Source organism: Bactrocera dorsalis, chromosome 1, assembly GCF_023373825.1.
Source record: "Bactrocera dorsalis isolate Fly_Bdor chromosome 1, ASM2337382v1, whole genome shotgun sequence".
NCBI lineage: Eukaryota > Metazoa > Arthropoda > Insecta > Diptera > Tephritidae > Bactrocera > Bactrocera dorsalis.
The window spans coordinates 19122859-19147900 of record NC_064303.1 but is presented as its reverse complement, the minus strand read 5'-3'; the positions used below and the strand labels follow the sequence as shown (position 1 = coordinate 19147900).

At 38.3% G+C, this 25042-nt stretch overlaps 1 protein-coding gene across 1 annotated transcript; it reads right to left on the bottom strand.

The window, feature by feature from the left end:
• Positions 1-3457: 3457 nt before the first annotated feature.
• LOC105229310 (glutamate receptor ionotropic, kainate 2) lies at positions 3458-23621 on the bottom strand. Its single transcript, XM_011209506.4, has 14 exons — positions 22887-23621; positions 22661-22807; positions 17417-17479; positions 9060-9269; positions 8743-8954; positions 8518-8676; positions 8177-8335; positions 6853-7127; positions 6593-6782; positions 6308-6531; positions 6099-6236; positions 4273-4703; positions 3881-4143; positions 3458-3806 (listed from the first exon to the last, which is right to left on the bottom strand). Exons 1-14 carry the CDS (start codon positions 22972-22974, stop codon positions 3612-3614), a joined length of 2754 nt encoding a protein of 917 aa, XP_011207808.2. The 5' UTR covers positions 22975-23621; the 3' UTR covers positions 3458-3611.
• Positions 23622-25042: the final 1421 nt, after the last annotated feature.

Genomic DNA, 25042 nt, shown 5'->3' with positions numbered 1-25042 from the left:
AGCCACTAATTATTTATGGTGTAAGGCGCTCAAAATAGATGAGCGATCTTCATTCGAATATGTGATTTTTTACGAACACCACCAACAATAACATAACATGTCATTCTCAGATAGGGGCATTTCGAAAACCTATGCAGTTTCGTCTGATAACCTGGACCACTGCGTCGCTATGGAAACTTCGCTTGGTGGTTTGTTCTCTCCGCATACCGGAAAGAAATTTGTAAATGGGGGGCGCGAAGTCCCGAAGGAAGAGACGCAGTGAAGATCACTTGTGGATCGAAGCTCACGGGGAAGGTTGAAGAGGAGTTTTCAGGCGGAAGGTCTCCATTAACTATAGTTTGGACTACCTGATCAGTATACCTAAAAGTCTCAATAAATATGTGCCAAACGCTATTTAGGAGTTCTAGGCATCATAACGGAGCAACGGTTCTAGCGGAATAAATGGCTTCAAGAATATCAACTTCGTAACCTAAGCTAAGCATTGGAAAAATCTCTAAATTATAAAAGAAAAGCGTAAAACAATTTTATAAAACCTTAATTTACCTTAATAAACATAGCCGTTACAATATGCCGAGCTTGTTGTCATTAAGTTAACGGTAAATTTACTATTTCGGAGCGCAGCCTTCTTCAGAACAATCACTATCACCTCTGATGGCATAGCAGTGATACTTGCTTAAGCTCAGTAACCATGCGTTTAGGACTGGTTAAGGAATGCCTAAGCTCGTTATCAATAAAATCCAGTCATTTTGTCAAAAGACTAGTATGGGTTTCAGGCCACAGGTGAACTTGATAAGCTTGCAGGAAAAGGTCATTAATATACCCGCCATTAATATACGTAGAATAGGAACGATACGATGCTCTCCAATTGTTCTACTACTGGATAGCTGGGCTTCGCGGGTATTTTGCCAGAGCCGGGACTACCATAAGTGCATGCGATGTCGCAAGATCACTTTGATCCAAGATGAATCGTAGGAAATCCAAGTAGCTATTTACCCGCAGTAAGGCCAGCCTCTCCCTAATTGTAAGGGTTCTACCAGGCTATTGCTTTATAGGCGACCATGCTGTAAGTTTGGGAATCTAACCTGATACCAGCTGCAAAAGCTGTATGGAGGAAAACGAAGTGGAAATATCTCAGCATTTCGTTTTTGCTGCGAGATTCAGACAAAAAAACTTGGGAATGTATACTTTTAGACATCACACCGTACTGGTGGGAATGGAAATTAAAATGTGCAATTTATAAATACTTTGCAGATTGAAGATAGGAGTTCAATTTGTATTGCTGCACAAAGGACTTCTTTTAGTACTTATGATCTCAGGATCAGCTACATATTTAAGCTAATAGCATACTAGAAGCTGTGAGCTTAAGACTAGTAAGTCTTTAGCATAGAGTTACAACATGATTTCACTCGTGTGGGTGCTTGATCACAGCGGAATTGCAGGAAACTACAAGACTGATAAGCTTACTAGGATAGATAGCAATGGGAACGGGTAGGAGCTCCTTTGACTTCTTATAGTTCGCTACTAGATTCTTGGGCCTCAGACAAATTTAGCATACGTTAAGTAGAAAGTTATTTTTCTAAAAGGTAAATCGTAAGAGGTATAGTGAAACCTTCGCTCTCAACAAAGTCCACCTGTACTGCTCTTAGTCTTAGGAACTTGAAACCGTCGGCTTTATGTGGTTCACTACTGGACTGTTGAGCCTGAGATCAACTCAGCAAGTGTTGACCAATTACTTGCAACTGTTAAGTCACAAGGTCCTTGAGGTGCAAGGTAAATCGTAAGCTCTCAAGCGCACCTTCCAATGGTTACAGGAGTTCTAACTGTGTTGGGGACTCATGTAGCAAAATACCAGATATCGGTTGCATCAGCTGTTCGGAAGTATATAAGAAGAATCTCCCAACACATCCTCGTCGAATATCTTACCTATGCCAAATCAACGCGTAAACTCCACGGATCTCATACTTTTGGTTATCTACGTGAAATATCGGATATAGAAATAAGGCATCAAAGCAGATTTGTGAGAGATTCAGCCCGCTTTGCCGATACTAATGTAAGAGTACATTTTTCATCTGACTTCAAAACAGGAATGTACGAGTATATATTAGGTTGTAGGTTGTTTCCTTCCGCTTTTTTGCTCTTTATTCAATGTTTTATAAAAAAAGTAACAGTGATCGGATTTAGTTCAAATATGCGCCGTTTCATTCGATAATCTGTTTCCATCTAGACGGCAACTTCAATATCCCCTCCTCGTAGAAGCCCCCCTCTTTTTTGCGAAGAACTCGGACAGCCACTTATCACAAGCCTCTTTTGAGTTCAGCTTTAGACCAACAAGGGCGTTCGCCATAGGCAGGAACAGGTGGTAATCACTTGGCGCTATGTCCGGGCTATATGGTGGATGCGACAACACCTACCATCCGAGCTCCCGTAGCTTCTAACGAGTCATCAACGAAGTGTGTGGTCTGGCGTTGTCGTGGTGGAACACTACACCCTTCCTGTTGGGCAATTCTGGACGCTTCTGGTTGATCGCTTGCTTCAAGCGGTCCAGTTGTTCGAAGTAGATGGTAGAATTAAACGTCTGGCCATATGGAACCATATGGAACCAGCTCATAGTGAATGATACCCTTCTAATCCCACCAAACATACAGCAAAACCTCCTTGGCCGTCAATCCCGTCTTAGCCACTGTTTGGGACGATTCACCGGCCTTCGACAGTTTCGCTTTATATTGTCATATGTGATTCATTTTTCGTTGCCAGTCACAACCCGCTTCAAAAATGGGTCGACTTCGTTCCGTTTCAGCAGTAATCGCAGGCGTTGATTCGGTCCAGAAGGTTTTTTTGCTCAAATCATGCGGCACCAAAACATCAAGCTTTTTTGTGCATCCAGCCTTCTGCGGGTGATTAAAATGGTTTGGTGACTAACTCCCATCTTCTTGGCGATGTCACGAGATGCCACATTCCGGTCTAACTCGATGTTTTCCATGAGTTGATCGATATACGTCGTCACAGGTCTTCCGCCGGCTGGCTTATCCATGGTGTCGTTTTCACCCGCTCTGAATCGTCGAAACCATTCCTCCGCAGTTCGAAGTGATAGAGTACCATCCTCCAAGACACCATTAATTTCACGGAACGTTTCTCTAGCGGATTTTCCTTTAACAAAGGAAAACTTCAAAATTGCGCGAATTTCGGCGTTAGCGAACTCCATGTTTACACGTCTATAACTGTTGAGCGCAAACTCCAAACTAATCATGCAAAGCGTCGTTTTGTAGGTTATATCAAGACCTTTTTAAGATGTACGTATAGTATTGCCAGATATGAGCTCTGTGTCGCTTTATACATTTCGCCGCTATTCAAAGGACTAAAAGACGGAAGGGATATAACTATATAACTCTCATTGTGAACCCCCCGCCATGTTGAGGAATCAGTCATGTAATATAATAGCTTTTTTACTTAAAATAATTTTCGCCATATAACTTTTAAATCACAGAACTTCGGCTTAGAAATAGAAAAAGTATTTTATTATACATATATACAAATTTTATTATAAAGACAAAATATATCCGCAACTAATTATTGGCAACCCCCCCATTAAATATACCCACTATCAACCGCAGTCAGTCGATACTTTTCTTAGATTTCTTTTTCTTCTTCTTCTTTTTTACAGTTGAAGTACTTGCGGTTTGATCAAATGACGAGTAACCTGTCGAAGTTGAGCCACGACTCTCCGCATAAGTGCGCAAGGGTTTACGTGTCTGCCAAAAACGTAGAAAAAACTTCAGTTCTGCCTTCAGCACAACCATTGGTGGTACCTGTATGACATATGCAAAAGTAAATTATATAAAAACAGAGATACAATATAAAATCGAATTTGAAATAACATTACATTTTCTCGCACTATAATCTGTTCTACGTTCCATAGAAATTCTAATATGCCAATTAGCATAGAGACCAAAACGCCACCGACTAATACTATAAACAAACCACCGACCGATTCCATCGTATATTGTGAAACATCTGCAGCAGCGTTAGGATCCGCATTGCAATTCGTCTCGTTGGTAGTAAACCATTTACTTTTTATTTTATATAACATACCCTTTTCGCTTAGCTTTAATATGCCTACACTGAGGTTAGAACGAAATGGTGCATCTACGGAATTGTGAAAAATAGAGAGGTTTAGTGTGAGCGAGAAAGTGAGATCGAAAAAATTAAGGAGAAAAATGTTGAGATACCACTCAAAGTACGAGTACATCAAATTTGTCTCTCCTTCTCACTTACTTAATGGTACTGCAATGGCGTAATGCTTCTCATTGAAAGGTTCACCAATCTGCTTCAACTCACAATTCCGATTCAAATAATATTGTAGCGCAGTAGTCTCCAAGAGATAAGCATAACGACCAGCACTACGTTTTACACGTTCCACGCCCTCCTTATTGCTGGCAGTAAAAGCATCCGGTTTCATGGCGACCATCTTATTCCAAGCGACGCGATAATCCGACTCATTGGAATCGGAAAACAGAAATGATGTGCTTCCACCTTTTAGCATACCAAATTGTATTTTATTCTGACCGACGAGATCGTGTAAACTCGATACCGGACTCTCCATTTTGGAGGCAGTAATGAAGGCAGCCAACTTAGCGATATAGGTCTGAGAGAGTAGCAGTGAAAAAATCCACCAAAATGCGGTAAACATACGCATAGCTGGACCTCTAGAATGTAAATGAAAGAAAAAAAAGAGAGAGAGAGAGAGATAATGGTGTAAGTTTTAAGTAGAAAGAAATATGCTACAAGTAGTTCGCGAATATAAAAAGCACTAGTAAGCTCTGTCCTTCTGACGGCACTTTAGCAAGACAGGAGATTCTTTAGCCCCTAGGTGCCTAGTGCTCTAGGCAACGGTACAACCTACAATATAATTTCCTGCGCTAGGTGTAAGTTGAGGCGATTTTTTCTTTGCGTTAGACGAATTTGAGCACATAGGATCACAAAGGCGTCATCCCTCCTTACTTGGACAGCATCACGACCATTTAAAAGACTAAGTTTTCGGGGGATGAATAGCAGCTTTGAGTGGGGATCCAATGCGAGTACTGCTCTTAGGACGACGAAACCGTTGCTAACATGAAGCATTGAAAGGACCGCTGGTAGGACCATAGTCGTAGAAAATTCGGCGTTGGCCCGTTCTAGGCACAATAGGTAGGGAGAATATGGCGGAATTCTGCTAGAAAGCCACTTGGGTAGAGCATTCATACGCGGCGAAATCGCTAACACTGGCAAAGAAACCGCTGATCATGAGTATATAAGGGGTTCTACGGCGATAACTATGCTGAAGAGATAAGTAAGAAGGATGGTGCAGTCTCCCGAGAAGAATGAAAGAGAGTAGCGACGGCTTTTCCGCAGTTTTCTTGAAAATACTCGAAAGAAACCTTGACCCACACCAAAAGGTTGAGAGTGCTGAAGGGCACCACGGGCTTCACAAGCTTATCAGATGTGCCGATGAACGAACGCTAGACTTCTATAAGGCGATAGTCACTCGAGTGAGAGAGGTATGGCAGGAAACCCTACAGAAAGCTACTTAAAAAGTAAATATTTTGCTACACCACAGGGCTTGAGTTTCGCTTTCGGCAGAACCTTCTTCCGCTGGTGACATTGGGAGCTATGGGTTCGATTTGGTTATCGGGTTCGGGTTTGGTTATCAGGATCCGCCCAAGAGATGCGTTCATCCTTCAGATGCGGCGGATTGTTCAGAAGGAGATGATCAAACAAGCATGGATAACGACGCGGTGCTATCGTTCATATCGATTTCTGGGGGTGGTTCGTCTATTGACGAATTCGTCTGGAGTCTAGGACGACCACTCGAGACGATGTGGGTCGAATATAATTGGGGCGCTGAACTAATGCTTCTGGAGAGTAGTCAGAACCAGTGAACCAGCGAAGAGTATATAGTTGTAGTTTACTTTTTTCTTACTAATTTACTAAAAATATCAGATTGAAATTGATTATAAATTTTCACAAAGCATTGCTAATATGACGTCACACAAACATTATGAAAGCTTGCATGAGCTTTCAAATCTTAAAAGCTTTATATTGCCATTTCTTATATAACTCACCTCGGTAGCAAATCACAACCTTGATTTAATATCGAACCAACATTCAACCAAAGGGAATTACTCAAATTCCAAATATTCTCCAATTCACTAGAATTGGGATCATGTGCAATAGGACTTATCCAATCTGGTTGCGAAAATCTTTTAAAGAAACGTTTAAAAAACATCAAATTCCAGTTAGTTCAACCATAAAGCATATTCACCGCACTTACCGTCCTAGAACCACTAGAGCTAAGGCTGTTACCATTAAAGCAACCAACAGACAGATCCATACCGTCAAAGAAAATGGCGCGAAAAAACCAAAAAGCTTTTTAGGTGGTGGTGGTTCTTTGTAGAATAAAATACTAACGCCTAGTTGCATGAAAGGCACTGTAAAATCCACCACACTTCGACGCGCCTGCGTAATTGTTAAGTCACAAATACCGATTTGAGCATTCTGTCAAATAAATAGGTATGTTAAACAATATTTTTCTTTTATATATGAACCGATTACTTACATTATCCATTAATTGTCGTATAATACCATTCCATTCATCAGTCGTCTTATCGTAGCTGCCGTAATTATTATCGGGCACTGGTTGGAATACGAAATCAAAATTACACTCTTCGGCCAATGCGTATATCAAATCTACAGCGTAACCTTCAAAGCGTTCATTGCCCTCATAATGCACCCCATCGGGCTCTTGCCTATAGAAATGGTTGCAGAAATGTATTCACGTTCAGTTGAAAATAATATTTGTTTAAGTCGTGTGCTTACCGCCACATAAAGTAAGGTTCCCCGACACGCGTCGACACTGTGTATTTTACACGCTTTGGCGTAAAATCGTCTTCCTCATTGTATTTTTGTTCTTTTATTGCCTTTGCCTCGACCAATTTTTCGTATTCAACCAAACTCTGATTTTTGTTCCAAAGGTGTGTAATACGTTCTAGCATTGGATTGTAAACTTCTAAATTGAATTCATCACGTCTCCGGTAAGCATTTAATTGCATTTTCTGTGTTTTATAGGGTGGTGTGACGTTGCGTGCCGTAAGCTTAAAAAAATAGAATATTTAAAGTAATATTAATAAATTATAGCATTGTAAATAAAGTGAGAGCTTCTCGAAAGCGCTCATTTATTATACCCAAGATTCCTCGTGAAAGCTTTCACTGACATTTTACCGCATGCTTTTTTATTATTATTATTTCAAGGCTGTAAAGCAGCTGACGAAGACGACGACGCTAGCCAGTTACTGAGGGATGTTGCAATAAAAGAATAAGAAGATGTTCTACAACCTTAGATACGGGCAGATTATTCTACAGTATTCGAAATTGCAACAGCGAAACTGACAATCTTTGCATATGAAAGAGGCATCGACATAAGCTTAATCCAGTAGCCGTGAGTGAAATAAAACACGACCAAAGGATTAAAAAGCAGTAGTTATAACATTGTTTACAAATAAAACGAAGGTAAACCAAAGACATGGATTATCATCAAAAAAGCTAGGATTCCTTGTTCCAAGAGTGGGAGGATAACCAGCGAACTTTGTCCAGTTTCTTCTTACATGGCGCACTACGAGAACGTACCACCAGTCTCTCTCTCAAGATTTTCAAAGGGTAGTCAGTAACGAAAGCTTTATATTTTAAGCCAATTTATCAAACTTAAAAGTTTTATTGTGAAAGCTTCCCCTCTAAATTATTTTTCACCCTTTTTAAAACGAAAGTATCATTTTATCGTGAAATCCTCACAAGTTTTTCAAGAAAGCTTTTAACTGGAATGAAGTATCAAGCTTTTTGAAATGAAAGCTTTATATTATGAGGCCAATTTAGCACACTCACAAGTTTTCGAGAAAGCTTTTACCCAAAATCAACTTTGATGCCTTTATTTCAATGAAAGCTTTATAATTAATGCCAACATAATCACAACATACGGCGTAAAAGCTTACAACGGAAATGAGGAATCAAGCTTTCTAAAACGAAAGCTTTATATTTTCTGCCAATTTATCAAACTTACAAGTTTGACTGTGAAAGCTTTCTCTCTAAATTATATTTCAGCCTTTTTAAACCGAAAGCTTCATATTTGCTGTCAATTCACTATACTCACAAGTTTCATCTGATCTAAAATTTCCACTCCAAAACGCCAAAAGCCACGCTCACAACGTACTCTAGGCTCTTGATAACGTGAGCTGCGGATTTGATTTCGTATAGCGTTGAAAAATAACACCACAGCATCGTAAAGCAATCTGGCGCGGAAAGTAATGATCTAAAATTGAAAATGGACTATAAAAATTTAGAATATAAAATTTTAGAACACTTAAGTATGTATTAAGTTTAAGGAAAACCGAACATCGTATATGCACATATATAGACATATATAGAGAAGTGAAATCTTCCGTACGGTTCGCATTAACTTAAAGCTTAAAGCTTTATGAAAGCATACTTTACCGGATCTCTTTCGACGTCCTCAAAAACATCCGCCTCGTCATGCACCGGCGGCGGCATATAGGCACGTACGCGCACCGCCACCATTTTTGCAATAAATTGCCGAGAATTTAAACTTCGTATAGTGCTGGTGTGTGTATCCAAACTCGTCAGAAACCATTGCTAAGATAGTATGGAAATGCATTTATATAAAATAGTTAATAATTTTTCTATTTCTTTTAAACTCACATTAAATTGTCCAGTCATGTTATAGTATATCGATGCGTTAAGTACTTCGGTAATTATATCGGCCGGGCAATCTAACACGACATTTTTCTCACGCGTACTACTCACGAGTTTCCAAAGTATGCGATAATCATCACCACGATTGAAATGCCACAGTTTTATGCCAGCTTTATGCACTTGCCGCCAGCCGAATATCAGTTCCATGCGGCCCAAACCTATAAATCGGCAAGAGATCAATATTTAAGTACTGTTATTTGACTGACTGATAGCCAGCGCAAAATTGTGGAAGTGCTGATGTTCGTTGGTACGATCTCACTCACTTCGACTATTCTCATAAACGATCGTAAAGGACTTCCAATCCAATTGTTTCATGTGTAAAATATCTAAAAATGCCGTAGCCAGCATATTTTCGGCGGGTGCCACATTAACTGTCAGCTTGTGATTACGTGTATGTATATAGAAGTTCTCTTCATGCCAATCGAACTGTAAATGTGGAATGCCCGTGGTATTACAAATGACCTCAACGATATCTGCGAAACGAAAAGAAAACATGCAATGTTTAGAAGAATATAATAAAACATGCAATGTTCAGAAAAATATCAAAAATAAATGTATGCAAATCAAATAGAAAGTATATAGAGAGCAGCAAATACAGAGAGCACGTCTAATGAGCGAGCATGAGCTCTCTTCTCATTCACTCTTGATTTCATTCATAGCCAAATATACAAGCATGTACCATACATACATGTTTTTATTTACAAACACTAAGTGTCGTTGACTCTTACTTTCTATTACGAATCATCAGATCAAAATAAAACGGATGAGAGCATTCTAAACATTTTGGCATTTTATTGCGCAAGCGCCATTGGCCACTGCATAGTCACACTTATTGCAAATCTCTGCCTTTTCGAAAATACTAACAATGTGTTTTCTTATTTAGAAACAGAGTGGGGAGATAAAAATACGAAGAGAATTATGTCCTCTCTTATTAAATTTAGAAATAGAAATTCCATACTTTTAGTGCCCTTTTTTTTGATACAAAGTTAATGTCCCACTAGGAAAATAACTTAGAAATATTTTCTGAGTATATATCATAAATATACATATACATATGTACTGGTAGAAAGGGAATCAAATATATCTAAAGATTTATGCATTTATAACCTAAAAAACATTCTGGGCATAACACTATACACAAGTAGAGATACTTAGGTAGAAAACTGGAGGGTGCTAAGCACAACGTCGTTCTCTGATCATAGGCACATCTACTTCACCATTAGATCGGAAGCAAAGATTAGGCACGAGGTTAGAAGAAATCCCATGAATACATACTGGGATCTATAGGCAGATACTACTTATTATACAAGACACTTAGATCTTATGTGTATAATTCACATGAAGAGCTTGAAAGGGGCGTGACTGTATTTACGAATTCCCTAAATACAGCTCTTCACTTCGCATGCGCTACGCTGGGACTGAAGCACTTGCAAGAAAGCCAGGACTGTTGGAACGACGATAAAGACATTATAAGCGACTGCAAGAAGTTAGTGCGCAGGATAAAGCGAGAATCCTGGAAGAACTTTTGTAGTGGCTTTGAAAAGACTCACGAGGGGGCAATACTTAAGAAACTATTATCCAAAAGCCCCTCCGTGCCAGTAGCGGAGAGTGGACGGTTTACTTTCTGCTGAAAACGCTAGAGAAAATCATGGACGTGCACATTAAGGTCGCAGTGCCTAGAAGCTAGTGGAAGCACGCATATGCGAGAGGCAAATCAGTAGAGACTGCACTCCATATGTACAATGGTATTTAATACCAAAAGGGCTCTTGAATATATTCCAGAACATTTACGGAGCATTCAACAATGTCTCTAAAGAATCTATTCTGAATAATATTCTGTCAGTAGGTGTTAATCCTACTATACAACGTTGTAATAAAAACCTTTTGATCTCTAGAAGGATAAGAGCAGAATGGAATGACGCTAGAATGATCAAGGAATTATGTAGAAATACTCCGCAAGGTGGAGCGCTATCTCCGCTTCTATGGATATTAGTGGTGAATTAGCTGCTAAGGAACTTGTGCGGCAAAGCTCCTAAGATAGTGACATATGCGGACGACATTGCAGCAAGGCACAAGGGAGTATATTTGGTGCACTTGTGCCGCATTGGCAAGATTAAGCTGTAAGCATCTGGGGTCGCCACGATATGATACACTGGAAGAGGTATCGATAGTGAGTCCGCAGAGTCTGTTAAAATTTCCGTCAAGTATAGGCATCCTGTTCTCAGACTTTAAAAGAATAATTGTTGGGAAGAAATTTTCGTCGAATGAAGATGTAATTTCCGAAACTGAGGCCTATTATTACTACAAAAGTGGTATCGAAAAGTTGGAGGATCGCTATAAACAGTACCGATTTTTCCACCGTTTTCACTCACTTGTGACACGGTGCAATGTCTTGATGAAATATCGCTTTCTTTTTCTTCAAATTATTTCATCCTTCAAACGATCCAATAGCGCTATTTAATAGTCAATAATTCTGCCAGCCGTCTGTTCCGTTTTTCACGCCTTGGAGCGGGTTCATCGTGTCCTGTATACTCGCATGACTGTCGATTGGGCTTCAAGGTGAAATTATGGAACCAAGTTTAATCCATTGTCACAAATTGACGCAAAAACTCGGGTCATTGCTCCAAATCATCAACACGTCATTGTTTTTGGTCAAAACTGAATTTTCTGGGGCAGTGTCCGGATGCTAGTCATGTGTTTGCTTCAACTGTTTACCCTTCAAAACGCAATATTTTATCAAAACCCGAAATGCGCCTTGGGAAGGTTTGGGCTTACTAAAAATCATAAAGATTTAATTCTAATAGCGCCATCTATGTATCAGGCTGGTGTCTTTTCAATTGATCTGTTATAGTAAAGTCTTAAATGAGGTTTGTGCAACTAATTCTAGTAAAAAATCAGCCTCAGTATATAACACTTGATGAACTTCTACTGTTTATCTAGAACTAAATTACTCGATAAAAAGTGAAAAATCGTAATTTCAGAAATATTTTCAATTTGTCGAAATAATCCAACTATCATCTCAAAATAAAATGAAATCGCTTGGCAAAACATTTCACCAAAATAAATTCACTATAATTGTTAAGTGTTATTTTAAATTACAAAACCTAGAGGCACATGTACTTATGTATGTATGTGCTATGTGTTAATTAATTGTAAGTGCAATATTCAGACGTCATCAGCAACGTATTGTTCTGCCAGACGCATTTGATGAAAGCTCTCAACGATCAGTGATGGATGTGCGATAGTGTTATTTTCATTAATTTAAAGTAGCTGACCTTAATGTAAGGTTACGCAAATTACTTTTGTTTATTATTCAAATTTATCTACAAGTTTATTATTATGCGATTTGTTATAGGCAGCCTCAGCTATGGTTAATTGAAATCTTCATGGTGGTATTTTAATAAAACGAATTTTCACAAATACTGGACTTTTATATAGCTTTTAGTTTATTATAATAATTTATTATAATAATTTACAATAATAATTTTAACGAACAAACTATGAAACGAAACCTATAGTACATAAAGGTTCCTCATACGCCATGACATCTCTGACTAAATTAATTAGTATTGTAGTGCTACTAACACACAAAAATACGTTAAATTAATCTGAAATTATGCAAACGTGCTTTTCGCACCAAAAAGCTGTTTATTTGTCGGAACCGGCGATATCGGGCTACTATAGCATATAGCTGCCATACAAACTCAACGACCAAAATCAAGACTTTGTATGAAAAACTTCTTAATTTGAAAAGATATCTAGACAAAATTTTGCGTAGATTATTATTCAAGACACTGCTACAATTTTCCAGCAAATTATACAGATCGGAGAACTATAACATATAGCTGTCATACAAACTCATCGATCAAAATCAAGGCTTTGTATGGAAAACTTTTTAATTTGAAAAGATATCCGCACCAAATTTCGCATGGATTGTTCTTCAAGATACGGCTACTATTTTCCAAGAAATTGTTTAAATCTGATCACTATAGCATATAGCTGCCATACAAACGGCGCTGTCTAAATCAAGTCCTTGTATGGAAAACTTTTTTGTTTAAGAAACTATCTTCACCAAATTTAGCATAGGTTATTGTTTCAAATATAGCTACAATTTTCCAAGAAATTGTTCAGATCAGATAACTATAACCTATAGCTGCCATGCAAACTGACCGACGAAAATAGAGATCATGATATTTTTACACCACTTAAACCTATAATAAGTGCAGCTATGAAGGACATTATAGCTGCGTTTTTTCTTGTTTTGCTTATTAAATGATTTCATTTATAATTTTTGAATACAAACATTAAAGCAAATGCAATCACATATATGATACTCATACGCCATGACGTCTGTAAAAAAATGTATTGTCTGCTACCAGTTTATATGCATGTATAACTCAGAAAAAATCTAAAACTAAATAAATTACAATTTACTTTTATTTTTAGAATTTTTTTTATATATAACATATTTATAAATCTCCTTTTTATGCTCTAAAAATCCACACACAATTTATTTCTTAATCAAAACTCATTAATCTGATTAATTTCTGACTGCCACCATGGAGCACTGTATTTATAAATCAAAAATTAAACAATCTAACACACAAAAAAGCATATTTCATACAGCTAATATACATATGTCTGTATATATGTTTTATACGTAGACATGCATTTTTCACCCAAATATTCAATAGCTAAGCATGACCGAAAACTAAAATAACATCAATGTTGTTTTCCATGTCCGTTATGCAACAACAAGTTTAAACATCGCTCATAAAAAAATTACAAATGAGCTTATTGAATATTCATGTTTGCATATTCTCCATGAATAAATACAGCAAATGAGGCAATCGAACCATAAGACGAGCCATAAAATGCGATGACTTTTGTTTATGAACTAACAAGTGAATGTGCACAAAAATATAATACACAAATATAGGCAAGGTATAAGGTGGTTCATAGACAAATATCTTTGGAATTCTTAATTTTTACAGTTTTAAAAAATGAGAGAAATGGGATCATCTTCATAAAAGAAATGTACTTTTCAGAGTGGAGAATAAACTCTCGCAACAGAGTACAACACATTATTCTTATATTTTTCTTCTATTGTCAATATGAGCGAAATCAAATCACAAACACGCCTAGATTAAAATAGATTAATAACTGAGAATTGCACCGCGACTTCAGGTCTATTATGCCCTCTCTGAAGTCACAACGACTCACCAAGCCCCAGAAAATTAATAGATTCCAATATACTGCTTGGTGCACGTAATGCGATGTGATTCCTATTTGGAAACATGGATCCAAGGACCTTTATCTTGCGACTACAGACTGTTATGAAATCAATTAGCAGGTATTTTGGAGGTCAGACTCTAAGTCGCAGAATCGGCAATTCGCACAAAAAGCTAAGCTCATGTTATATAAGTGCTTCTGGAGCATACACTGCTCAATGTAGATACAAGTGGTCTGAGTTTATCCCTTCGGAAGTTGATTACATGGTTAAACCTTTTAGGATTGTAACCAACCATTAGAAACTAAACTTGGCGTATGCCTGGGAGTTGTTGCCTATATCTTTCCGTACCTATTGCATCTTCCTTGCGGAGCAGCTTCTATATGGGATGAGGACCCACTGCAAAGAAAAGTTCAGGTCCTAAAATGTTGGATGATGCTGCGGACCATGCAAGCTCGTCAGTCAGTTCATTCCCGACTATACCTTTGTGACCTGGCACCCAAATAAGATGCCCTTCGTTACGATCTGATAGTCTGTTAAGTCGTTCTATACACTCCTGCACCAATAACGATATGATCTCGTACGCAGAGATCGTTTTGAGTGCCGCTTGACTATCGCTTAATATAACTATACCTTCATTGCGATATTTGTGTTGTTTATCTCTACGCATCGACTTATAGCAAAGACCTCTGTTTGGATTATGCTCGGAAAACTACCCCGAGGTATGGAGCGTTTGGTGCGTGAGCAGTAGCTCGAGAGCAGAATCGTTCCATTCAGCCTTATCGCTGAGGGTAACCTTGAACTTCCTAGTGAAGTTTACACTTTTGGTAATGCTGTGACTTGGGAGAAGTGCCAGTGGTATTTCTTCACCTAGGTCCTTCATGCGTTGGGAAGTGACTACTTTACCTCTGCCAAACCCTTCTATTGTACTTTAGAGCAGTGTATGTTTGGCAACCTCAGCGATTACTAGGTGCAGCAAATCCAGAAAGACTTCAAGTGGCGCCGTTGGTCATGTATACATTCTTTACAACTTCGATAGTTGAAGTCCTACCGAAGTCTACGCTGCTTTCGAGGCCCAAGCCACCACTCTATATGTGATGATCGGGCGCACGATCTGGTGTACAACCACCTGACAAATCTTGGCTTGCAGCCTCAGCATCTACCAGCTAGCCGATTATACACCATAAGTGTTTTCTTCCAACGCAAAATGGGTTGATGTTCAGTTCAACCCCTCTGCACCATCCCTAGCCAAGCCTAGTCCCTTTGTACGACATCACATAGAGTTCCGTGAGATTAATAGTGTTTTGGCGGATGGTACTCTATTACTTCGAACTGCGGAAGAATGGTTTCGACGATTCAGAGCGGGTGAAAACGACACCATGGATAAGCGGCGGAAGACCAGTAACGATGAATACCGATAAAATCATGGAAAACATCGAGTTTGACCAGCATGTGGCAACTCGTGACATTGACCAGAAGATGGGAGTTAGTCACCAAACAATTTTAAGCCATCTGCAGTAGGCTGGATACACAAAAGAGCTTGATGTTTGGGTGCCACATGATTTGAAGCAAAAAAAAACCTTCTGTGCCGAATCAACGCCTGCGATATGCTGATGAAACGAACGAACTCGACCCATTTTTGAAGCCATTTTTCGTCGCCTGTCACCGAAAAATGGATCACAGACGACAATATCAATCGAAAATCGTGGTCGAAGGCCGCTGAATCGTCTCAAACAGTGGCCAAGCCAGGAAGATTTTGCTATTCAAGCCTTGGGCACTGAATTAGCTCTTGCCCGAATATACTATTATCAGCATGAAGCGTTCTTCTAACTGATATTTTTCACCGAAGACTCTACATAAGTTCAAACAAAAATAAATGCATATTGAGATCTTCAAAACACATCATATCCCAAGAATGACCAAGAAAAAGGTCTAGTATAACATTTTTAAATGAACTCCATATCGTTCACAGTGTTTATTATTAGAATTGATTAAGTATAAACTTATTTAAATATCCTTGAAACTTGGAATAGGTCAATTAAAAAGTCCCCGGTCTGCCACATAGTTTATGCTACCAGAGTTATGTAAATCCAATTGATTTTTAGTCAGCCATAACCTACAAAAGTCCAATCAACGGTCACTTCAAAAAAGAAGGCCCATCAACAACGACTATTAGACAGCATTATTGGACCATTTGAAGGACGAAATACCCGAAAACCGACCGCCTTTGAAGAAAAGAAAGTGTTGACAGTGTTAAAAGTCAGTGAAAACGATGGAAAAATCCTTGAACTTGGCTTCGAATTTTTTCCGCATGCACCGTATGCTTCGGATCTGGCTCCCAGAGACTATTTCCTGTTTTAAGTTCTCAAAACAATGCACACTGGGAAGTAATTTCCCTCGAATGAAGAGGCGATCGCCGAAACTGAAGCCTCTTTTGAAGCACAGGACAAATCATACTATCAAAATGGTACCAAAAGTTAGAGGATCGCTATATCAGCCGTGAAGGAAACTATGTTGAATAAAAAAGCCAAATTTTGCCAAAAAATGTGTAATATGCTGAAGTGGTTAGATATTGGTGGTTCCAAGAAGTCAATCGCTTTTGGGGAGAAAAAACGTTTGTAAAATGTCAGAGCGACAGATCGATGGATGTGACTAAAACGAGTTAGCTCGTCAAGCTGTATACCAAGAACTCTATATTTAGGTTACCGGCATGTACTACAGACTTGGCGGCAAGCTTAATATATGTACTATGTTAGGGTATAAAATTTAAAATGTCTTTACTTTAGAACCACCCATTTTATTTGAACCTAAAATAGTAAATGTTTCAGAGTAAGAAATGCAAAACATTCATAAACACAAGCATTAATTGTGTTTACTTTAGTGATATTAAGTGGCATAATAAGCTTTTATTGAAAGTGAAATAATACGAAGAGACGTCAAATAGTTCATATTTGTTTATCTATTAATAAAACTTAGCTAGCATGGAAACTAAAAACTTTCAAACTATATTCTTAGCGTTTATAATATTTTTAGTACACACAACAAAGCCACACACGTGTCGCTTATTAGTGGAGATTAAAAATAAACCAAACAAAAAGCGTGAACGGAAAATTCCGAAAACAACAAAAAAGTGCAAATTAATAAGGAAAAATATTTTACAAACTTATGGAGCCTTGGTATTCCAAATATATTAGTTCTGTTAATGAAACGAATTGTTGAAAAAAAGTAAAAGCAATTCAATTATTATGACGACATAAAAGCATGGAATGGCGATAAACATACACATGTGATGGGTTATGTATGCATAGCAAACTTGTATGACATTTTTAAAGATGCATATGCAGGCCTGTTTCGCAGCAAGCCAATGTTTCTGTCAAAGTCAACACTTACCGCTACTCGCCTTCGCACTTGGGCCAAATATAGCGGCGACGCCATTGTCGATCAACTCGCAGGCTGGAAGGAAATGACAAATTTTAATAAACGGAAATGTAAACAATTTTCTCAAGATATTTTATATAACGGGTGATTTTTTGAGGTTAGGATTTTCATGCATTAGTATTTGACAGATCACGTGGGATTTCAGACATGGTGTCAAAGAGAAAGATGCTCAGTATGCTTTGACATTTCATCATGAATAGACTTACTAACGAGCAACGCTTGCAAATCATTGAATTTTATTACCAAAATCAGTGTTCGGTTTTTTTTTTTTTCGGACAAATTTTGTTCAGCGATGAGGCTCATTCTGGTTGAATGGCTACGTAAATAAGCAAAATTGCCGCATTTGGGGTGAAGAGCAACCAGAAGCCGTTCAAGAACTGCCCATGCATCCCGAAAAATGCACTGTTTGGTGTGGTTTGTACGCTGGTGGAATCATTGGACCGTATTTTTTCAAAGATGCTGTTGGACGCAACGTTACGGTGAATGGCGATCGCTATCGTTCGATGCTAACAAACTTTTTGTTGCCAAAAATGGAAGAACTGAACTTGGTTGACATGTGGTTTCAACAAGATGGCGATACATGCCACACAGCTCGCGATTCTATGGCCATTTTGAGGGAAAACTTCGGACAACAATTCATCTCAAGAAATGGACCCGTAAGTTGGCCACCAAGATCATGCGATTTAACGCCTTTAGACTATTTTTTGTGGGGCTACGTCAAGTCTAAAGTCTACAGAAATAAGCCAGCAACTATTCCAGCTTTGGAAGACAACATTTCCGAAGAAATTCGGGCTATTCCGGCCGAAATGCTCGAAAAAGTTGCCCAAAATTGGACTTTCCGAATGGACCACCTAAGACGCAGCCGCGGTCAACATTTAAATGAAATTATCTTCAAAAAGTAAATGTCATGAACCAATCTAACGTTTCAAATAAAGAACCGATGAGATTTTGCAAATTTTATGCGTTTTTTTTTTTTTTTTTTAAAGTTATCAAGCTCTTAAAAAATCACCCTTTATAATTTATTAAAGAAAGGAATTTCGTAATTTTCCCCCGGTTCAATGTATATTTTGAAGACGAGTCAAATTCGATCAGAGCACCACCTAGCGGATAGCTTTTTAATGCGAAATAGTTCGCATAAACTAAACCAAGTTTCACCAAAATTGGTGCTGGCAGCAGAAAGAGTTAATTATATGTTGGGTATATAGTCATCACACACAAACGAAATAAGTATTTACCAAAAGTTTTCAAGAAGCTTTTAGCAAATTACCTTGTTCATCGAAAGAAACAGAAACGTTCAATTTTGCGACGAAAATTCACGTTATGTAAAAAATGTGTTTCGCGCGCCTCGCTCAAATTATGATCAGCATAATTGGTCTACTGAGCGTACTATTCGCAACACCCATCACCCATCTTGAGACCCAACATTTACTAGTGGATAATATTCGACCGAATAAACCAAGTCCAGCACGCAGTGAAGAAAATCGAAGACGAAACTGAGAGTGTACAAGTAGACTGTGGAGAGTCGATTCGCACCAACTCAGACTGACGTATGGAACAACTTGGCGCATTTTACATGGACATCTTAAATAGAAAAGCATTCCAAGCGACATCACTTCGCTCTATGAGCTCTTGAAAAGTTACAAGAAAATCTGACTACCAAATAATTGCCCTTATGGGTATGTAAACAAGCAAAATTAGCGCATTTGGGACGAAGAGCAACCTGAAAAAATTTAAGAGCTGCCATTTCATCCAGAAAAAATAACGGTAGGGTGTGGTTTATTGGCCGGTGGAATCATCGATCCATACTTCTTGAAACATTATGAAGATGACAACTTAACCGTCAATAGCGATCATTACCGCGCCATGATAACCGACTTTTAAGTCGGCGCCACTTCTCATACATCACATCAATCAATGGATTTATTGAGAGAATACTTCGGTGTACAGTTAATTTCACGTTTTGGGTCGGTCGGGGATATGTAAAGTATAAAATGTATGCGAACAATCCCACTTCGATTCAGGTTCGATTCAGACCTTGGAGCAGAACGCAACACGCGTCATTCGGCAGTTATCATTCGAAATGCTCGAACAAATCATAGATAATTTAACTCAATGGATGGAGCATCTGAGACGTAGCCACTGTCAACATTTGAAAGAGATAATTAAAAAAAAAAATAAATGCCGAAGAATGTTTTTTTCGAATCAAAATAAACATTCCCCATTCAATTTGAATAGTCTTCTTTTGTATAAAAAAAAAACAAGTAGGAAACCACGAAATAGACCACCCTTCATATGGTATGTCTTTTATGGGGTCTTCGGCACCGCTTCTGGGTGTTACAAACTCCGTCTCCCTATGCTGAATATAAATGTATTAACGGCAAATTATATACCAACAATGAACAAGCTCAAAACGAACATTCGTCCAAAATCATCGCTCTACCATTCAGATACTCGAGACGATTTAGCGAAATACCTCATTTTGCTGTGACCTTCATATAAAGACACCTACTTCATTCCTGTTGAATTCAAAAATAGTATAAAAGAATTGTAAGAACCAAATGAAGCATGGTGAGTTTCGTTACAAAATACACACCATATGGAGTAGAAGTGACGAAAGAGATCCTTGACAATGCAGATAAGGACTCTACTTTATGAATATGGCGTTAAAGCTTACCAATAATTTAGTAAATATTAAAGGTAAGACAAAACAGGGAAAACCAAAATTTTAACCTTATAACAAACCTATCTGATTGACTTGTGTTCGATTTGGAAACATATTCTCAGCTAGGAGATTTGGTAAAGACGAAACGAGATATATTGTCAAAGACAATATCCAGCTTTTGATGTATAGCTGTGTATACCAAAAAATATCCAAAACTCACTTTTTAGATACTCTTTTGAAGCTAGCAACTAATATCTTCATCTCCTAAAATTCCAAAACGAACTGACCAAAAGAATGTATTATACCCTTATGATGAGTATTTTCTTAGACGTGAGACTTCAAATGAGACAATACTTTTTTCGGAATTGGTCTATTTGACAACTGTTTCATACTCAGCTCTGCATTTCATAATAGACTTAATTCAAAACGATGTATCGCGTTCAATATTCGGTCGACATATTCGCCCAATAGAGTCGGTAATTCGAGCTACTATGGAACGGTTTATATACATATTTACTCTGGTGGATAATGCGAATCCTCATAGACGCCGTAAAGCGCACACCCGAAGAAGATGATAAGAGTCTTTCCGTCTGCAATCACGCGCAACAATTAGAGCTGTTCCCATCCACTTTATGGAAGTTTTTGCGGAAGGATTTTGGTTTGCGGGCTAACAAAATCCAACTCATGTAAAAATTAAAGCCAAATAATCAACAAGAGCGTCGCACGTTGGGTGAATGGCCAACGATTCCGATTTGCACAATAAAATTTCACGATGGTCATTTGTTTGAAGTACTTTTTATAACATAATGACAAATTATAATAGAGATAAATTCTTGGCCATAATTAAATTATATGCACTTTATTACTTTTTGTCTAAAATAAATTAATGTTCATGGAAAAATGTTCTTAATAGAGTTTATCGAAATTTACTTTCGTCACACATCATCAGTGGGGTATTTTTAGAAAAGATTCTCTCTGAACCATGTTTTGTAGACATCCAAATCCAAAGAGTAGAATAATATTTTCTCTGATCCAAAAATTTTTACAATTAATTATATAAGAACGACTTTCATTCAAAAATATTATATATACATATATATACCCTGAACAGGGGTTTGTAACACCCAGAAAGAAATTAAATAGACCACATATAGAATATCAGCGCGAGTGAGTTTATTTAACCATAACCGTCTTTCTATATGTGGGTAAACTAGTCCCACGGTTTTTAAGATATCGCTCTAAAATTTCACTCACGGGAATGTTTTTTTATCATTCGAAAGAACATTCTTTGGTATATAGTTTTTGAAAATTATCTCTTTCAAATGTTGGCCGCAACTAAGTCTCAGATTGTCCATCCGTTGTGTCCAATTCCCGATGACTCCTTCAAGCATTTGTTCCAAAGCCTGAATCGAAGCGGGATTCGGGGTCCGGATAGACTTTAGATTTTACATCTAAAAAAGTTTAACGGTGTGATATCACACGATCTTTTATACCAAACGTGAAATTATCTGCTCGGCGAAATTTTCTCTTAATAAATTTATAGTTTGATGTGATATGTGGGTAGTGACGCCGTTCTGTTGAAACTAAATGTTGCCGAGATTAAGAATTTCAATTTCAGGCATCGAATACTCGGTTATCAGGCCGCGATAATGGTCGCCATTGACAGCATCATTTTTGACGAAAAATGGACCGATGATTCCACCGGTTCACATATTCATATTCACATATTTCTGGATGAAATAGCAGCTCTTGAATTTCTTCAGGTTGCTCTTCGTCCCAAATGCGGCAATTTTGCTTGTTTACATTGAGCCAGAACTGGACCTCATCGCTGATCAAAGTTTGGATCAAAAACGTCGGATCTTCTTGGAGTATTTCAAGAGTTCATAGAGCGAAGTGATATCGCTTGAGAAAATCGAACTGCTTCAGTTCTTGCACAAGCTGTATTTCATAGGCAAAGCGCCAATTCGTTCCGTATGTTAGTCCGAGTTACTGCGAACGGCGCCGAATTGACTCTCCGCGGTCTTTGAATACATTCTCAGGTACGACTGCTATAGTTTCTTCGCTTCGTGCTGGACGTGGTCTATTCGGTCGAATACGAGTATTATCCAAAATTGAATGCTGGGTCTCAAGATGGCTGATGGTGTTGTGAAAGTACGCTTAGTAGACCGATTATCAGAACGTGAATTTTCAAAATAAAGTTGTACGATTTTTAACGTTGTTCAGGCGTAGGTCTTTCCATGATGACATGCCAGTTAATACTGCACAAAAATAACATGAAAGGTTGACACGATTCACACGTGATCCGTCAGAAAAATGCTATTGAAAATAGTACCTCTGCTTGGACCACCTTTTTCATAAAATATGAACGGTCGGGATCAAGTGTTTTTATGGAACACTTTTTCGGGTTGATGAAAGAACAATCGACCAAAGACCTTATAAGAAACATTTTGTATTTGTGAAGTGTATTATAGCTTCGATGCAACCGAAATTAACGTTTTTCCTTATCTCGTCAAAACTTTGTCATATCCACTTACCAAACTCCTGCAATGTAAGACTATCGTCCTCGCTTACAAAATGCTTTAATGGCTCCAAGCGTACATCCAGCTCAAGTTCATTAATATCGCGTATGGCCGTGTCGAAAGCGCGCACCAGCTCCAATTCATTGTTGAAAAATATCACACCTAAACATATATACATATACATATGTATATAATACTTGTAATGTAGGAAAACACAAGAATTTACACAACAAAAACATACCAACTTTCACAACTTCAATATCCTTAGTGTATTGCGCAGTTTGTGCGAAAAACACAAAAGGAAGTAAAACACAAAGTGACACTCTCATTTTCACTACGCGCGCAACCTAACCTCAAAAATTTTCTACATAAAGATCAGCACTTAAAGATACGCATTTTTTTGTTTGACACAGGAACGATTTTTTTTTAATTTTTGAATATTTTTGCCATCTTTCCTTCCAGATTTTTCTGGCAAAACATTAAAGAATTAAAGAATAAATTTAATAAATATAGTATTCACAACTTCACACTTCTCTATAGTAGCTTCTTGAGGTAGAATTTATATAAATATCACTTTTTATGGCGCAATTAGTTCGTGTTAACTTATAGTTAGGCGAACCGCGAGCATCGACTTCTTTTTGTTGCTATTTTTTTATATTTATATATACACTGCTTTTATTTCACATATTTCATTGTTGTTGTTTCGATAATTTTATGAATATACTATATATATAAATATTTAAAATCCCGCGCCGTCGCCACTTATCTGCGGAAAATCCAAGCCAACCGACGCGTTCGCGTTTTAAAATGAGAATGAAATTGAAATTTTCCTTCATTTAAAAAATGAAAGAGGCCCATACAATATTTTGTATACCGGCGCGTACGAATCACAAGTCAATCTATAAGTATACAGTCCAGAAGGTGGACGCAACGGCGCTGGCGCTTGCCAACGTCAGCGTCTGTTTTGTCTACGCGAAGTCTTCGTAGGTGTTTGTTTGCCAGTCAAAATGTGTAGCCAAAAATACAAATAGACAGAAATCCCACAAAAAGATGAAATCAACACAATTTAATACATATGTATGTATGTATAGGAGTAAAATATTTTTTGGAAAATACGTCGCGATCGTCATTAGCCGCGTCGTGTTCATGCAGCTGCCCTACTTCGTCGCACCGTAAGTCTCTACCGAATTGTCTTCCGCTTGAGTGCTTTGCTTTTACGTGTATCTATATACGAGTTCAGTTTGATAAGTACTTACTTTCATAGCCCCGACGCCATTTCTGCAAGAGAAATTTACCAAAAATACAATCAAATCTCGTAGGCGAGTACGAAGACTGCACCGTTGGCTTGAACAATAACCCAAGATATTTCGTCAAATGCAAAAGCTTTCCATGCAAGCACTTGATTTCTCTCGTATCTGCAGACAACGTCCGTTAGTTACCTGCTGACGACAGCCAGATTTTCAGTACCAACCAGTACCTAACCACCTTGATAGGGTTCGAGACCCATCTAAAATCTCTGCTGCACACTCAACTGTCAATGTGTTAGTTCTAACCGCAATCGGGTTTACCACAACCACCACGATACTCTCGAGGTGCCAGTCCGCATGAGTCCGTGTTAAACATTTGCCGTACTTTGGGTCAGGCACCCGGTTGCAATGCACACTCAACTGTCAATGTGTTAGTTCTAACCGCATTCGGGTTTTAACCACAACCACCACGATACTCTCTCCAACTCCAAGTGCTCCTGCTCCCGAAACTACTACCAGTCAAGCTTCCATACTGCTCTGGACTGGTGACCAGGGTTTGGACCCCATACGCACATTATACCCACTTACCATTCACAAAAGAAACTAACCCTAAATCCAGTTAAACGCCTTCTCCGATTAAACAATTGACGCCCAAACGATCCTCACTGTTCGGCATTCCAAGTAGTGGCGATCACACCGCTAAAATCTAAACATCCAACAATCCAGCTAATCCCCATACCACCCAGACCCCTAGTGTTCAAGTACGTACATGTATACAGACAGGGGAATGTGCCTAAATCAACTCAGCTCGTCAGGTTTCCAACGTTCCAACGTTCTAATGCAGAAGAAACGATCCCATCATACACAAGATGAGATCTACTTCTACTAACGAAGTCGATTACATGGCTCCAATGAGCCGAAAATGGAATGCTGATGGGCTCCGAGTTTGTTCTTCTTAGAATTTAAAAGGTTTTATCTACATATACTACCTATCAGTACTCAATCTACAGCACTCGTCCGACCAGGCCTCAAGAGAACATATTTGCAAACGGAGTTATAGTAATTTAGTGTTATAATTCGTTGGAAAAAGTGTATAGTGCTAAAACTAGACTATGTTGAGAGACAAATTTCCATCTTTTCAAATCTTTCG

Excerpts from the sequence above, each read along its gene's own strand:
- LOC105229310 (XM_011209506.4), bottom strand. The coding sequence starts at position 22,974 with ATGAGAGTGTCACTTTGTGTTTTACTTCCTTTTGTGTTTTTCGCACAA. Across the intron at positions 8,955-9,059 it reads CGTTTATGAGAATAGTCGAA|GTTTGGGCCGCATGGAACTG; the intron begins GTGAGTGAGATC and ends GCCGATTTATAG. Across the intron at positions 7,128-8,176 it reads TTTTAGATCAGATGAAACTT|CTTACGGCACGCAACGTCAC; the intron begins GTGAGTATAGTG and ends TATTTTTTTAAG.